The sequence below is a fragment of the Athene cunicularia genome (assembly GCF_003259725.1).
Source record: "Athene cunicularia isolate RWA chromosome 15 unlocalized genomic scaffold, athCun1 chr15_part1, whole genome shotgun sequence".
Classification (NCBI taxonomy): Eukaryota; Metazoa; Chordata; class Aves; order Strigiformes; family Strigidae; genus Athene; species Athene cunicularia.
The window spans coordinates 296628-312290 of NW_020799121.1; the positions used below are offsets into that span (position 1 = coordinate 296628).

A 15663-nucleotide genomic window follows, 5' to 3' on the forward strand; every position below is an offset into this window, starting at 1 on the left:
TTCTGCTCTAAATAGTTCCTTGAATTGCTACTCCCCAGCTGGGTCTCAGGAGGGTCTGAAGCAGAATCCTCCTCTCCAGCCCTCCAAAACCTGCAGCTGGCATCTCCAAGGGATTCCTGCAAGTGCTTGGCAGGGCCACATGGCCAAGAGTCCAACCAGCAGCTTTACCAAGCTCTGGCAGGGGATACTGGGACCTCCTCCCCAAGTCACCTCCAGCCCAGCTGCCCCCCCAGCCCCGGTACAGGGCAGGACCCCCAGCACCTGCCCTGGGTTCTTGGAGCCACCAAGGTGGGTTTGGATGGTGACATATGGGGCACCCCCCATGCCTAGGGGAGCAGCACAGTAAAGATGGGTGTGGGTGCGAGGGGTGTGGGTAGGGAGGGAAGGAGGGTTTGCAGAAGAGCAAGGCGTGGAAAATGATGCAAATGTCCTCTCAGCTTCCTATGGACTGTCCCCTCCCCACCTTGTCTGGCTCCTGGGCTGCCTTCAGGCCCTGTTCGCCACAGGGAGATGGACACCACCACCTGCCCACCCTGTGAGCCCTGTCCTGCTCAGCAGCGAGTGCCTCTTGCACACCCCATGGCACCCACAGGTGGCACGGGGAGCAAGTCTGAGCCCTGCAGTGCTGGGTGCAGCATCTCCCCCACCTCCATCCAGCAGGGATGGGGGGGAAGGGAGGGGGCCCTATGCAAGGGGGAGCACCCAGACACCCGCTCCTCTGCTCCAGGCACCCTGCCCCATGTGCAGAGGGGGCTCACATCCCCTCTGCCACCCCGGGACACGATGGCAGTTTTTCTGGGAACCAGCTGGGCAGATCATGGGCAGCCGAGGAGGGACCGCTCCCCGCATCCTCCCCTGCCGAGGAACAGCACGGGCCAGGAGCTGCGGCCGCTCTGGCTCGTGAAATGCCTCCGTAGGAAACTCAGCCTGTAATTTGAGGAGGGGGCACCAGCGCCCTGCGGCCCTGCTGAATGAAGCCATTATGCAGTCCCTCTTGCTCGAAGCACATGTTTTCCTTGTGGACTCGTCTGACCTCACGGGTGAGATGTAAAGGTGCATTTATGGCCTGGGCCCCCCATCAAGGGCAGGGGATTCTGCTCTCCTAGCCGGGAGGGAGCGGCTGTGGGCGCTCTCCCCCCGTTTGCTGGGGCCAGCCTGGCCGAGAAGCCTGACCAGCACCAAGTCCGAGTGCTGTGGAGAAGCTTGGCCCGAGGTGATGCTCTGCAAAGCCACCCGTGATACACGGAGAGATCTGAGAGCAGGGACAAGGCACTGCCAGCTGTCGGGGCCCTGCCCCTGGCCAGGCAGGCAGGATGTGACCCCTGGGGCCAGCCAGGCAGCGGGCAGCCCTGGGGGCCGGTTGTCACGGTGGTTTGGCAGCTCCAGGTCCCCGGGAGTCCCCGGGAGTCCGGCAGCCCCATGTCCCGGCTGTCCTGGGGATCCCGCAGCTCCAGGGGTCCCAGAGCCCAGGGTGCCCAAGAGCCCGGGGGTCGGGCTGTCTTGGGGGTCTGGCAGCCCCAGGGTCCATCTCTCCCGGGGATCTGGCAGCCCCAAGTCCCCGACGGCCCCGGGATCTGGCTGTCCTGGGGATCCGGCAGCTCCAGGGGTCCCACAGCCCCGGGATCTGGCTGTCCTGGTAGCTCCATGCTGCCGTCAGTCCTGGGTGCCCAGCAGCCCCCGGACCAGGCTGTCGGGAGCCACGCAGGGACCTGTGGAAGTCAAGTGGTGCCTGCAGCAGCATGGCCCAGGGAGCACACTCTGAACAGGGACAGACCAGTGGCTAACCTGCCATAAGAACACAGCTGGGAATTGGAGGGACACAGTGGGCACCCACAGCTGTCCCATACCTCCAGCCCAGCCTGGTCGATAAACCTCCTCAGCCTGACAGTAGAGCAATAGTGAATGGGCCTGGGCTTCCTGAGCCACCACCCTGTGTCAGCTGACTTTTCAGGTTAATGGTCACTGCCAGAGATGGCTCAAGCTTGTCCAAACTCCAGGGATGCCTGATAGGTATATGGTGAAAGCAGGGGTGGAGGATGACCATACCATGTGGCAGCACAAATGCAGCTGAATAGCTGCCTTCATCTCCTGCTGAGTGCTGGCTGCACCCAAGGAGCTGCGGACAGCGTACATCTTCTGCGGAGCTGGGTCTAGGGCCACACACCTCCAGGGCTTTCTTGTGGATATGGAGCCTCCATCACAGCAGGTGTGAGTTGGTCAGCATCCTTCTGGAGAGGTTTAGGGAGTCCTGGGTGGTACCCTGAACACCCTTCAACAAGCAAAGAGTAAATGGATTCGGTGGGTTCTCGCCACCAACATCCTTCTGTGTTTGCAGTACATGGGGCTGATGTGCACGGAAGGTTTCTCTCCTTCTTAGGCAAGAGAATCTCTATGGGGAAGTTCATGGTGTTCTTATCAGTGGAAATTACTCTTTTTGCAGTTACATCCCCATAAATGTGAGTGCAAGAGTCTTGCCAACCTCCCAATGCCCAGCCATGGGCAGTGGCTTGTGCAAAGTGCACGGTGGTTTCCAGTCTACAGGACTGCACCCTGCAAGTGTACATTCTCTGCGCTGGCTTTCAGATGCCACCCCAAAAAGCCACCGACAAGCTGCGATTTCAACAGCCTGGGTTTGTAACACCTCGGTCCAATACCGCGTCTGGCAGGGTGCAGGCACCAGGCGCCCTGTGGCCATGCAGTGGTGCCACAGCAGCGAGCAGCCAGGACCCTCTGTGGCACGAAGCTGGAAAGGCAAAGCCGAGCACGTTCCTCCTTCCAGCTGAGTGACACTGGCATTGGGCCACTGGTGGAGGCTTGGGTGGCAGTGGCCATGCCTGAGATTGCCTTTACCCCACTCCCTGTGCCACAGGTGTATCGACAGGTTGTGGCCAATGTCCCTCTGGCAGCACCCTTGGTGCAGAGGAAAGGTCTGGTGGTTTTTCCAATATAACCCACTGATTTTCCTTTTCAGACCTGAGTTTTTAAACAGGCTTGTGGCCATTGGGTAGCCCCTGCTTTTTCCCCTCTGCCACCCTGGCACCTTTCACATGACCCCGGTCTCCTTCCACATGTTTCGCAGCAGCACTGGGCAGCATCATCCCTTCCCTGGCTACCCCCTGCCTCCACATCCCTGTCCTGCTCCTTGCCCCCTCCTGCTTGTGGGACCTTTCTGGAGGATGCCCCCATGTCTGGGGCAGGAATGTGAAGACTGTGGTGGCCCGGCTGTGCCAAGGCACAAGGAGCTCCCTTGGGATGACTCAGCCCTGGGTTGAGCTCAGCATCCCTTTCTGCCTGGGAAAGCAGGTGTGTGTGGGGGAGTTAACTCCAAAGCTAGTAAGGAAGCTGGGCTTGGTGATTGTATCCCTGTACCTCCTCTGGCAGCCATGCCCACCTGGAGCTGTGGCCTCATTCCAGCTGTTCCCATAACCAAGATTCCCTCCCTGTCCCGCTGTTTCCATCATGCCTGTGCACCGAGCACACCTGGTGCTCCTCTGCTCCACTCCCAATGAGCCAGGGCAGGCTTGTACCCCCATGCCTTTCCTGTGCTCTTGCTTTGTGCAAGGATGCATTTGCTTTGGGCTGTTTTCTTGTCTTTCATAAACAGCTTTGTCTTCTCTTCCTGCAGGCAGGCAGACAGCATATCCCACACTGCTCTGTTATTACCAGGTCTAACCCCTGCCCGGGCAGGTGTTGGGCTATTGCTGGGGAAATAATCTGGTCTCTTGGAAGATGCTGCCAGCTGGTAGCCAGAGGCTGGAGAAGATGCTGAGGATGCTGCAGGGAGGATTTATGCTGCTCAGGGCAGGTGTTGTGGTCTGGGCTGGCTGGTACTGTCAGGGCTGGGGATTGCACAGCCCCCTGTTATCAGCCGCCCATCCTGCCTCTTCCTCTAGTCCCAGCGAGGCTGCTGCCCATGCCTTTGTGCAGAGCAGGCTGTGCCAGCACCCTGTGAGTGTGGCTCGATGCTTTCCATTACACCACCAGTCCCTTTTTCAGACTTCAGGTCGGGAGTGCCCTGCCAGGTGCTTGCCTCCTGTTGAAGTGTGTTTTGGAAAATATCAGAGATTAAAAAAGCCCAACCCCATCACTACAATATTTCTGAACACAAAACTAAGGAAAAATATGTTGTTTTGATGATGGTTCAAAAATCCCTGCAGCTGTTTCAGCAGGCAGGGCTGCACGGTGGGGCCGGGGGGGTCATATGATACAAGATGCTCGTCACCATCCTGCGGGGATGCAGCCAGGCTCTGCTCCTTGGAAGAAGCCCCCGCTCACGTGTGCGCTCGGGCTGCTTGTGGCATTTGAGCACAAGGCTACCGAGATGGTTGTTGCAAGGATATGGGCTCTTTCCCTTGCAACTCCCCCTGCTGCTATAGCCAGCATCCTTGTGACCAAGCCTCCTCTTCCTTCGAGACAAGCAGAAAGCAGCTTCTAGCAGCAAGAGCTAAAACTGACCAACTGAGCAGGGTGGGGAAAGCCTGAGATATGGGGAGGGTTTGGTTGAGTTGATGCACCCAGAAATAAAAGGAGCATTTGCTGTTTTTCGGCTGAGGAGGGGCAAAGGTTGATGGGTTGCACTGGGCAAGGGAAGCATTTCTTTGCAGAAGGGGCTGTTGGGTGTTGGAATGGGCTGCCCAGGGCAGGGAGGGAGTCCCCATCCCTGGAGGGGTTGAAGAGTCGGGCTGACCCAGCGCTGAGGGATCTGGTGGGGTTGGGAACGGTCAGGGTGAGGTTGGTGGTTGGACTGGGTGATCTTCAGGGTCTTTCCCAAACTTGATGATTCTGTGGGAACACAGGGATTTGGGGGGGTTGTAAGGGCATCCAGAGCCTTGAGTAGACACCCTGACCTCATACACAGCCCCTGCAAACAGCACACGCACCACAGAGACATCTGTAGAGCTGTCCCTTCGATCCTGGAAAGAGGGCTGTGGAGGGGGTTAACTCCAAAAAAGGGGGGGTCAAGAGGGGCTGTGTGCAGGTGCAGGAAGCTGCTGACATGGAGGCTGCAACATCCGCTCCCGCGATAGCTGCACAGGGCCCAGAGGTCTCTGCAGTGGGCAACAACTGCTGGTGCATCCAGCCAGCCCTGTGTCCAGCGGCAGAGCCCAGGCTGTGGGGCAGCAGTGTGCTCCATGCCACTGCCACAGCATCATGCATGGGCTGGAGAAGTAGCCTGGTGCTGGGACTGCATGTCTCCTCCTTGAAATACCAGGAGCTCAGCTTCTGCCTGCACCAGCATTGCTTTTAAATACCTTGCGGTCCAGCCATGCTCCCAGATCCTACAGGTGTTTTGTAAGGCATGAGAGTCTCAACAAGAGAAAAGGCAGTAGGCAAACATCTCTGGAAAGCCTAAGCTTCACCCATTTGGGGTGGGGGTAGCTCACCAGAAGTGGAGGGACTGACCCAGGGGCAAAGGAGATTCTGCCTCAGCTGCTGGGCAGGTAAGCCCAGAGATGCTTCTTCTGTAGAGAGACTCCCGCAGAGTACAAAATGAGCCCATGCATGCTGCAGGCTTTCACTTTGAGGCAGTGAAAGCCTACAGCATGCATGTCCCCCACAAGCAGCTCTCAGGGTGGGGAGAGGCTCCCACAGCTGCCAATCCCCCCTCCCCAGGTAGTAGGATGCTCCAGGGTTTCCAGCTCCCCCCAAGTCCAACACAGACAGCTCCACAGCTCTTCTATTCCCATGCCCAGGGATGTTCAGCCTCACTCAGTAGCGCCCATCTCTGGATCCTTTCTCCAAGCTCTGGCCCCAGGTCAGGCCAAAGCAGGGGGCTGAGAACATGCACTAACTCCCCCTTTGCGACCAGGGCAGCGGAGCACAGCCCAGGGAGAGAGGGCTGCCCAATAACTTCGAGAGAGACAGGAGTGAGAACAGTTAGGATTTAATCACCAGTGTTATCTGGAAATCCAGTGTACAGCAGAGCTGAGCTGTGGTCCAGCTCCTAGTGCTCCTCAGCAGCCACTGCCCCTGCCCGCAACATGGACCTGGTCCATCATCAGAGCTGGGCTCTGTGGGCAGGGCAAGAACAGCGCAGGGATGGGGCCAGCCAGCTCCCCTCGCCCCTCCCGCCCTGCTGGACCCGTGCCTGAGAACAGGCAAGCCCAGGGGATATGGGCTCTGCTTCACCCGGTGGGTTGGGGGAAAAGTCTGGTCCTGCCCAGGACCTACTCAGCTCCAGTCTGTGCAGAGCTGGTGAGCAGCCAGGTTGTAGCTGCCCTGGGACAGGCAGCAGGGGACAGATCCTGTCCCTGCCCAGTGACACTTCACAGGTCACTGTGGCTTCTGCAGCCACAAAGCTGGAGGAGATCATGCCCCAGCCCTGGCAGAGGCTGGAAAAGCTTCTGGCTCAGGCCAGCTTGTTCCTAAGCCACCCGGGCTGCCCTGGACCTGAGCCCATGGCACAAAGCCGGTGACCAAATCTCCCTCTGCAGTCCTGCAACGGAAAACCCCGGGACAGTGTTCACTGAGTCGGGGTGGGGCTGGCAGGAGAGCCCCCGCACCTCCCCTGAGGCAGCCCAGGGCAAGTGCAGCTCAGGAGTCCCCGGGCTGGCAGAGGGACAGTCCCTCAGGGCAGCACTGGCTGGGGCACCTCTACAGTGTGGGTGGCTCAAACAGCAACAAGGACACGATCGTTCCCAGTGTGGAGGGGGCTGGGAAGGGGTGGAGGGGGGCAGGGGGGGAACTGCAGCAGAACTAGGAGGGAATGGCAATAGTGGTTATAGGTAAAGGCACAGGAGTCCCCAGGCTGGATGCTGTGGTTGGGGTTAGTGGTTGGAGCCAAAGAGGGTGCCTGCGAGGAGCCGCCTCTTGACCTCCCTCCAGAGAAGGTCCCGCTCCCGGTTTGCCCGCTGCACGACGCCCCTGTTCTCCTGGGCCCTCCGGGACAGGTAGGGCAGCACCTCGTTCACGGGGCCATAGGGCACGTACTTGTAGACAGGGAAGCCGGCCTGACCTGGATGGAGAGAGGCTGGTTAGGGAAGTGCCAAGGAAGAAAAAAAAAGGGGGGGGGGGGGAAAGGGGGAAAAAAAAGAAAGGAAACATTAAAAAAGGGGGGAAAAAAAGCTTCCTTTCCATCGCAGCTGCCCCGTGCCCCTCGGGCTGTGTGACGGAGCAAGGGATGGCGGGTGGGAGGGCTGCGGTTGAACACCAGAGAGGGAAGCCTGGGAGCGGCCCTGGCCAGACGAGAGGGGAGCAGCGGCGCGTCCCTCCCTGGCTCAGCACGGGGAGCTTGGGAACACGCCGGGGGGAGTGGGCCGAGGTCACCAGGAGCCCTGGGAATGTCGGCAGCCAGGGCTGGGCCAATTCAAGAAGCATTCAAGCAGAAACTTCGAGTTAACACATTTTTCCAGCATGACCAGAGGAGGTTGTGGACAGGCAGCCAAGCCCCACTTGCGAGGGGAACTCCAGGACAGAGCAGCATCCACGCTGGACAACTGCCCAGTCCGCCTCTGCTGATCTCCTGGCCTCAGGTCTCTGGCTCTGGACACCAGTGAGGGCAGGGGGATCAGCCGCTGACCTGAACTGGGCTACCTGGATCCTTCATGTCTGCCTGCCCATGCCCCTGGGAGCTCCACTCTGATGCCTGGGCCAGCAGCAGAGGACAAGGTCACACAAGAGCCAGTTGCCACCCCGGTAGCAGAGAGCCCAGGACTCGGTGTGCACCTCCAGCAGAGCAAAGCAACACTCCCAGACCAAGGGGGTACTAGAGGGGTTTGCTGGCTGCCAGGATCAGCCTCTGCCCCACCTAGGGGTACCCTAATCTCAGCTTGTAGTTAGAAGCAGGAATCTCCCTGCACAGCCATCACCAGTCTCAATGGTGCCTCCAGCAGACAGATGTGATACTCCATGTACATCCTCATCTACATCTATCATTGCCCTCTACAACTCCCTGACAGGAGGATGCAGAGAGACAGGAATGAGTCTCTTGAACCAAGTAACAAGCGATAGGACAGGACAAAAGGGAATGGCCTCAGGCTGCCCAGGGCAGGGTCAGACTGTCTCTTAGGAAGCAATTCTTTTCAGAAGGGGCTGTTGGGCGTTGGAATGGGCTGCCCAGGGCAGGGGGGGAGTCCCCATCCCTGGAGGGGTTGAAGAGTCAGGCTGAGCCAGTGCTGAGGGATCTGGTGGAGTTGGGAATGGTCAGGGTGAGGTTCAGGGTTGGACTGGATGATCGTCAAGGGCTTTTCCAACCAAGATGATTCTGTTATCCTCCCCAAACCCCATGCAGGGGTCACAGCACTCCAACACAGCTAGGGAAGAGGCAACAAGGTACTGTCCTCAGCCAGCCTTGCTCTGACAGATCCACAGCCTGGCTCCATCCATCTTTTAGACCCCATAGCAGCTGCTCAGGGAGGCCCCAGGGGTCAAGGTGGGGCAGGAGCATATCTGCCAAGTACCCCCTTGCTCCTAGAACTCACCCAGAGGGAAGGTGATCTGGTCACACATGCCCAGCAGCTGCCCAAAGCACACCTTCTTCTCCGAGGGATGGAGCCCAAGCTCCATCATCCTGCAAGCCAAGCCTCGGAGTTAGGGAAGAGCAGAGAGAGAGCATGGAGGGGCAGCACGTCCTACCAGAGGAGCAGGGATAGTCTCCAAGTACAGGAGCATGGAACTGACCATGGCCCAGAGGGATAACTGGGATGCAAGGACTTGATTTATTTTTAAAACAGCCTCCGGGCTGGGGAATGGGGCCAGCTCTGCAGCTGCTGTGGGCTACCATGCTGTGCACCAGCTGAAGCCCTGAGGATCCCACTGGGTGAGCACAGAGGGAGACCTGACAAGCCACAGCACATCTCACCATGCCCCCGGAGCTCCCAGCCCCTGCCACACCACACTGCCTCCCCAGCACCCACCTGCGCAGGGTGAACTTCACTGTGTCCTCATTGTGAGATGCCACCATCACGCTGGCTTTCCGGCTGTGCTTGATCTCCTCCAGGATATAGTCCAGGCACCTGTAAGGCAGTACAGAGCTCCATGGTGAGGCTGCTTGAGCCCACGCCTGGTGGGGTGGGAGAGAGGAGCGTGCCTGGGGCTGTGCCCTACCTGTGGTACATCTCATTGGTCTTCTCGTAGGTGGGGTTGATGGGATCCTCATAGCCAATCTGGGCTGCCCTTTCCCGCTCCTGCTCCATGTAGGCACCGCGGACCAGCTTGGTGCCAAAGCACCAGCCCTCCCGGCGCGACAGCTCCACGTCCACTGTCACGTTGTCATAAGCCTCCTGGGACCAGATGGGAGAGATGGCACAAGGTCATCTCACCAGTGCCACCTCTGCCCTGCACCTTCAGGCAGCCAGCTCCAGAGTTGCACCATTGCATCACCATGGCTTCAGGAGCCGAGGTCTCCATCCAGCTGCTCCAGTAGATCCTTTCTGCCAGACCTCACCTTCAGGTAGCACTGGTAGGTGTTGAAGATGATCGCCTGGTCCCTGTTGAAGCGGCGCTGCATCTCCAGGGTGAGGCGGCTGATGGCTGGCTGGAAGTAGCTCTGCTCTGCGTCCACCATCAGCCTCACGCCCTTCTCTGTGGCTCTCTAAGGGGGTGAACAACATGCCAGCTGGGTTCATGGGGCCAGCTGCTAGGTCTCCTGCTCTGTGGCAGCACCTGTGCCCAGCTCCCCCAGCCCAGCGCTCCCTTACCTTAGCAAGGACATCCATCCGCTGCAGCATCCGCTTCATCTGCAGATCCTCCTCCTCGGTGAAGTGTGAGAGCAGAGGCTCAAGCTGCCCAGTCTGAAATGAGAACAGCTTGTGGCACCCTGCCTGCCTGCAGCCAGCCCTGCCCATGGGAGGCAGAAACAGCCCCTGGAGAAAGCCCATCCCCGGAGCTGCTGCCCACCCCAGCTCCCTGCACAGTGAGCACAGTGTGCCCACCCTGCCTGCTTGGTGGTTGTACACCCGGCCAGGCTCTGGCAGCACAGATGCCAGCCAGCACTGCAGCCACCACCAAGCCACCAGTCAGGGCTGGGGGCATCAGACCCACATGCTGCTCCCCAAAATTCTCACTGCCCTCCCTGTGGGGCTGCTCCAGGGGTAGCATAGATGGGTACTCACCTGCATGTTGGGGACAAGCAGCAGCTTGGAGAGCTTGGTGCGGCTGTCAATCAGGCTGTTCCAGTCCAGCAGGTCCACAGTGCTGGGAGCAGAAAGCCAGGACTTGCAGGGGAAGTGGGTATGTACCAGCTTCTGACCCCCACCAGCAAGCAGAGTGCACAGTACACGCCACCCTGACTTGTCACCTCCACCCTAGCCTCCTGTGCTTGATCACTGTGCTGAGCCACTGCTGGCCTTTGGAGACCTCCCCTTACTGCTACCCCACTGTCCCAGGAACAGGGACAAGGTCCCCCAGCATCCCCATCTTGCAGCACCCCCCAGGTCCCAGGCAGCTTACCCACTCATGCCCAGGTTCTCGCCCGTGAACCAGTGCTGGCTCTCCGCCTTGGTGGCAATGCCAAGGTTGGCCAGGGCCTCCTGTCACCAAAAGGAGCATCAGTGCTAAGGGGCTACAGGGGTCATACTGCTCTAGGCTCAGAGGTGTCACAGGTCAGGGCTGCTCCAGGACCTCTACAGCCACCAGCCACCTCCACCAGCACATTCCCAGCAGCACAGCCTCCTCCCTCAGACATCACCCTCCTCACCTGCAGCTTCTCCGCCTCCAGCTTCATCTCCAGCACTGCCCGCCCAGCCTGGCCCTGCTCCGCAGCCATTTGGTGGAAGAACCTCCGCCACTTCACCAGCACCTCTGAGAACTGCAGCTGTGAGGCCAGAGCTTGAGGTGAGACACACAGGCTGGAGCCCAGCTGGCTTGGAGCCTCCTATCATGCCCGAGCTTTGCAAGATCATACCCTGAGGCAGACCCTGACCCTATAGCAGGGCACCTTGGCCAAGCAGTACAGACCCACCACCCCCTCACACTGGGACCTTTAAACTTCTAAGCTCTTCATGTGTCCCCAAAAGTTGAGGTAGTGTTTCTGGGGTAGTCTTGGGCACACAAGGGACAGACCATTGGTGCCCACTCCTCTCTGCCCTCAGTAGAGATGCCACTGCAGCAAGCCTGGCGTCCCAAGCACCTGCCCCAACAGATGCGTCATCCATGGCCCTGGCTCTGACCCACTTCACCCTGGTCACATCCCTGGCACTCACCAGGAACTGAGGTCTGCCCAGTGCTGTCAGCTTGATGGCCGAGAAGCCGTTCTCTGAGCTGCCACCTGGATGGAGCCACAAAGCCACAGCTTAAGTCCAACAGGCAGGGTGCTCAGGCAGAAGGGGGACACCCAGGATAGGGTGGAAGGCTGCAGGGCTGCTGCAGTCCCCAAGCACAGTGGGGATGCTCAGGATATGTGGAGTACTTACTTGAGGCATCGATGCAGTGGAGGAAAGTCTCCATGTGCTGGTCACACTTGGCCTCGTCAGCATAGAAATATGTGCGGGCACTGATGACCCCATCGCGGCGATCCCCAAATCCCCGATGGGCTCGGTATTGCTTCTCCCTTTGTTCTGCTCCTGGGGTGGAAGAGGATGGAGATGGGCCATGCAGCGCCGCCAAGCTCCTACAAGCCTCCCCAGGAACTTCTGCTGTGGGTGCAGGGGAGAGAGGGGCTCTGGTTTGGACCTCAGAAGAGCCCCCAAAGGCTGCAATGTGCCCTGCCTGCTCTGTTGCCCAAGCAGAGGAGCCTTTGCTGAGAAGCAAGGTTGGCCAGGAATCAAGAAGTTCCTCATTCAGCTCATGTTTTGAGGCTGTGGGAGCTGGGTCCTTCCCTCACACCAGGCCCACAGAGCCTGGATCAGCTGGACCTTCAGGCTACCTCCTGTTAGCAGGAGAGGCCTGGTCACTCACCTCCCATCTCCTTCTCGGCTGCAGAGGTGCAGGAGCTAAGAAGAGAAACAGGGAAGATAAGGGCGAGGTCAGTAACCCCCCCCAACCCCCCGCCAGTGGCCAGGGCAGCTCTGAGGCTCCCCTGCTGCCAGCCTGGCACTGGACCCTGCTCTTCCCTTGCCATCCCATTGACAGTGGAACAAGTGTTGCTCAGCATGAGCTCTGCTGGCAGGTCAGATGCCCCAAACCCCATTCTGGAAGGCAACAGGGTTTCAACATCCAGGCAAGTACTACCTGGAGGGCCTAAGGCAGCACAGGGAGGGTGCTCCATCCCAGGGTCCAGAGCTGCTCCCAAACAGCCCATTCCATGGCAAGGACAAGGTCAGCTCTGGTGGGCCAATGTAGTTGGAGATGGAGCACCCAGCCTCATGGTACTCACTGTGGTGGCACCAAGCCTCAGCCCAACGCCTTCCCACCCTGCAGGCACCAGCTGCCAGACCATGAGGCAAGGAGCTCCTTGCATCCAGCAGTAAGATGCCCTGCACTTCTCTGTGCCTTGGTATTAGCCAACAGCTTACAAACAAGGTCTCAGCTTCATCTCCAGCTGAGCTCAGGTGTAATTTCAAGCTCAAGCACTTTGCCAGAGATAACAAGGCTCTGACAGCCCAGGGGATGCTGGCCAAGTCATGAGATCCTTTTTGAGCTTGAGCAGCTAAGCCTTCTTTCTGACACCCTAAACCCAGCTCACAGACCTGGGGTCTCACCCAGAAACACTGCCAGCTCCTGGAGAGCAGCCCTGAGTGACAGCAGAGCCCTGTCCTCCTGGAGATCTCTGCCTTGGGGTCACTGTCCCAAAACTGGCTGTGCCCAACAGCAGAGATTTCTTGTGTGGACACCTGATATCTGCCCCAGCGTGGGATTATGATCCAGTCTGGCCAATCAGCCTCCCAGAGTGGCCATCTCCCCTTCTCCTCCTGCTCCCAGTGCTCTGCCCACATGTACCATGGGTCCTTGGGATCACAGGGTGATCACATACGGCAGGGCAAGCAGCAAAACCAGTGTCCAGAGCCAAAGAGCTCGCACGAGAGCAGAGAGGCACGTGGCACGGTCCTAGAACATACTGTCCCACATTGAAACCTTGTGACAGGGATTAGGGGCTGCTGGAAGCATAAATAAGCAGAGACAAGCCCTTGCCTCCTGCTCCCCAGAGGTGGGAACAGCCCCGCATTGCTCAAAGCGCAGCAAAGCCCGGTGTGAACCGGGGCAGGAGCAGCTGGAGCTCGGGGGAGCAGCAGGCACCACCTCTAGCAGGCTCTGCTTCGTGATTTTGCTACCCTGGGGACAGGTCAAGGAGATTTCTGCCCTTGAATACAGAGGGTGGAGGAAAGGAAGGGGGAGACATCGTACCCAGGGGTGGGATGCGACAGCAAAGCCCCCGGTGGATGGAAGGTCCCCATGGAGCAGGCAGCGTGGTGCCAGGGAAGGCTTCAGCCAGACACACTGCTGCAGCTCTGAGTATGTGCTGAGGGAGATGGGTCCTGTGGACACGTCCCAGCTGCAGCCCAGCAGGATGGCTCCAAGCCCCAAAGCACAACTGGAGTCCAACATGCTGGGGATGAGTGGCAGGGAGCAAACCCTCCTCTGATCCATCCAGGGTGCACACACACAACTCAATAAGCAAACAGCACCCTTGAATTTGAAGCGTTTTGTGTTCCTGAAGACAAACACACTCTGTCCAGCAGCATTCCTGCTGCATGACTGCACTGAGCCCTTCATCCCCGAGGGGGGCATTCAAAGCAGTGCCATGGTGCTCGCTTTATTGTTCTGTGTCAAGCAAAATAAAGGAATCTCCTTCCAGCTGAAGAAATAGCTCTTCCTGCATATCATCTGCTTTCTTTGCAATATTAGTCTTGGCCAGCAAAGCCATTCCTACACCAACCAAGTGCCACTTAACCCAGTTTATACCTGGCCACCCCTTCTGCAAACCAAAAGCAAGTCTCCCAGCGTGGGGCACATCTCCAGGCACTGCACAAGCACTTCTGCAGGCTATAACCAGAAAGGAGCCACCTGCAAGGCAGGCTCAGGACCTGGGAGGTCACACTCACCCAAAGCATGCACAAAGCAGGTCCTCCAAGGGCTGCAAAGCAGGTTACGAACACTCGATGCAGCCTGCTGGATTGCTGAGAATGGTCATCTGGCTGACAGCAGACTGAGGCTTTCAGGAAGGTTTGGTTTTTTTTTTTTGGTGGTTTTTTTTGTTGTTGTTGTGTTTTTTTTTTTTTAAATCAGGCTCACATAAACCATCTCAGGAGAAGCACAAAGGTTCCCCTGTTAGAAATAAGTAGGCAACATTCCATTTCACCCTGGAGATTACCAGGAGGGTGCCATGAATGCAGTGTATTTGCTTTGTTCATCAACAAATAGGTCTGGCAAAGGGGATGAGGGAAGATGAGGGAGAAGCTGTCTCTGAATTACCACATCCAAGAAAAAACTCAAGGTGACATGAAGCCCAGATCGGTGCTATAGGTGACAATTAAAACCTTGCAGGTAGGAATAAAGCGAAGCTCTTGGCAGAAGAGACTTCAAGCCTGCCCCATGAGCTGCCAGCATGCACCAGCCCAGGACCACTGCAGGACTTCCTTGCACAGCTTTGAGCTAAACAAAATCCACCCTGTGATCCCAGGGACCCACGGTACATGCGGGCAGAGCACCGGGAGCAGGAGGAGAAGGGGAGGTGGCTGCTCTGAGAGGCTGATTGGCCAGACTGGATCATAATCCCATGCTGGGGCAGATATCAGGTGTCCACACAAGAAAACTCTAGAAGTCTAAAGCAAAGTCCACGTGCTGCGTGGCAAAGCAATTCAGGGTGTCTGACAGTGCTTGGGGGCAGGATTGTCCTTCCCCTTGTTAGCGCAACCCCAACCCATCTCCTGGTGTGGGATGCCCATGGGCCAGCAATAGCCCCAGGGCTGCAAGGGGACCACAACCACCTCCACTACTGGGGGGCTCCTTGTTTCACCCCACAGGAACAGAAGCCTCTGCCAGGCTGCAGCATTGCCTCTCCACACCCCGCCCAGGGCTGCAGTCACCCCAATGCCCTCAGCCCACATGCTGCAGAGAAGCGTCCAGGATCTGCTGCCTGCAGGTCACCATTCTCCAGTTGTGTCACCAGGACCTGTCAGCAGCCTTCAGCACATGGCCAAGGACTCGCGGGACAAGCTGGCGCCCAGGCAGGGTAGGGCAGGGACGAGCCTGGAGGATAAGCCAGTGCCTGTACGTGCTGCATTGCTGTTCCCAGTCAGAAAGCCTGTGACAAGAAGAGACCAGGGCCCATCGCTGGGGCAGAAAGGGCATTTCCCTGCTGTCACCTCCAGCTTGCTCCACAAGAGTAAGCTGCACTGGTGAGCCCAGCATTGCTCTGCCAGGGGAAAAAACCAGCAGATGGCATCAGGAGCCCAAAAAACCTGCTGGCTGCATCTGGTTTGTAGCTCTGCTTCCCAGCTGGCTGTGGGCTAAACCACCAAAGTGCTTATGGAAAGGAAGGACACAGCTCCAGAGTCCAGCAGCCACAAGCCCTTGACCACGCACCCTCTCAACCATGCACAGGCCAGCTCGGCACTATCCCTGGCAGAAGCACCGGTAATTTGGGGTTTTGCCCCTGAACAGAGCCAAGGAGGACCGAAAGCGATGCTTGGCATGGGCCAGGGTCCAACAGAGCTCTTTCAATGCCACCCCATGCCTCCTCTGGGTTTTTTCCCAGCTCCAAGACATCCCTGGGTGATCTCCAGGATGACTTTCCAACCAGCCCTGCCCATTTGTTGGAACAAATCTCACTGGGGCTCGGGCAGG

The 15663-nt window shown here is 58.3% G+C and overlaps 1 protein-coding gene across 2 annotated transcripts; it reads right to left on the minus strand.

Moving 5' to 3' along the window:
* Window positions 1–5889: 5889 nt before the first annotated feature.
* LOC113486028 (proline dehydrogenase 1, mitochondrial-like) lies at window positions 5890–12193 on the minus strand. 2 transcript variants are annotated; one of them, XM_026859618.1, is made up of 12 exons: window positions 11836–12193; window positions 11352–11501; window positions 11142–11206; window positions 10637–10753; window positions 10390–10469; window positions 10053–10134; window positions 9639–9731; window positions 9386–9532; window positions 9046–9221; window positions 8856–8954; window positions 8421–8509; window positions 5891–6955 (listed from the first exon to the last, which is right to left on the minus strand). In XM_026859618.1, the coding sequence occupies exons 1-12, from the start codon at window positions 12176–12178 to the stop codon at window positions 6768–6770; spliced, it is 1629 nt and encodes a 542-aa protein (XP_026715419.1). In that variant the 5' UTR covers window positions 12179–12193; the 3' UTR covers window positions 5891–6767. The 2 variants fall into 2 exon arrangements, with proteins under 2 accessions (XP_026715420.1, XP_026715419.1); XM_026859619.1 differs by lacking the exon at window positions 8421–8509 and having other exon boundaries at window positions 5890–6955.
* Between the last annotated feature and the right edge of the window lie 3470 nt (window positions 12194–15663).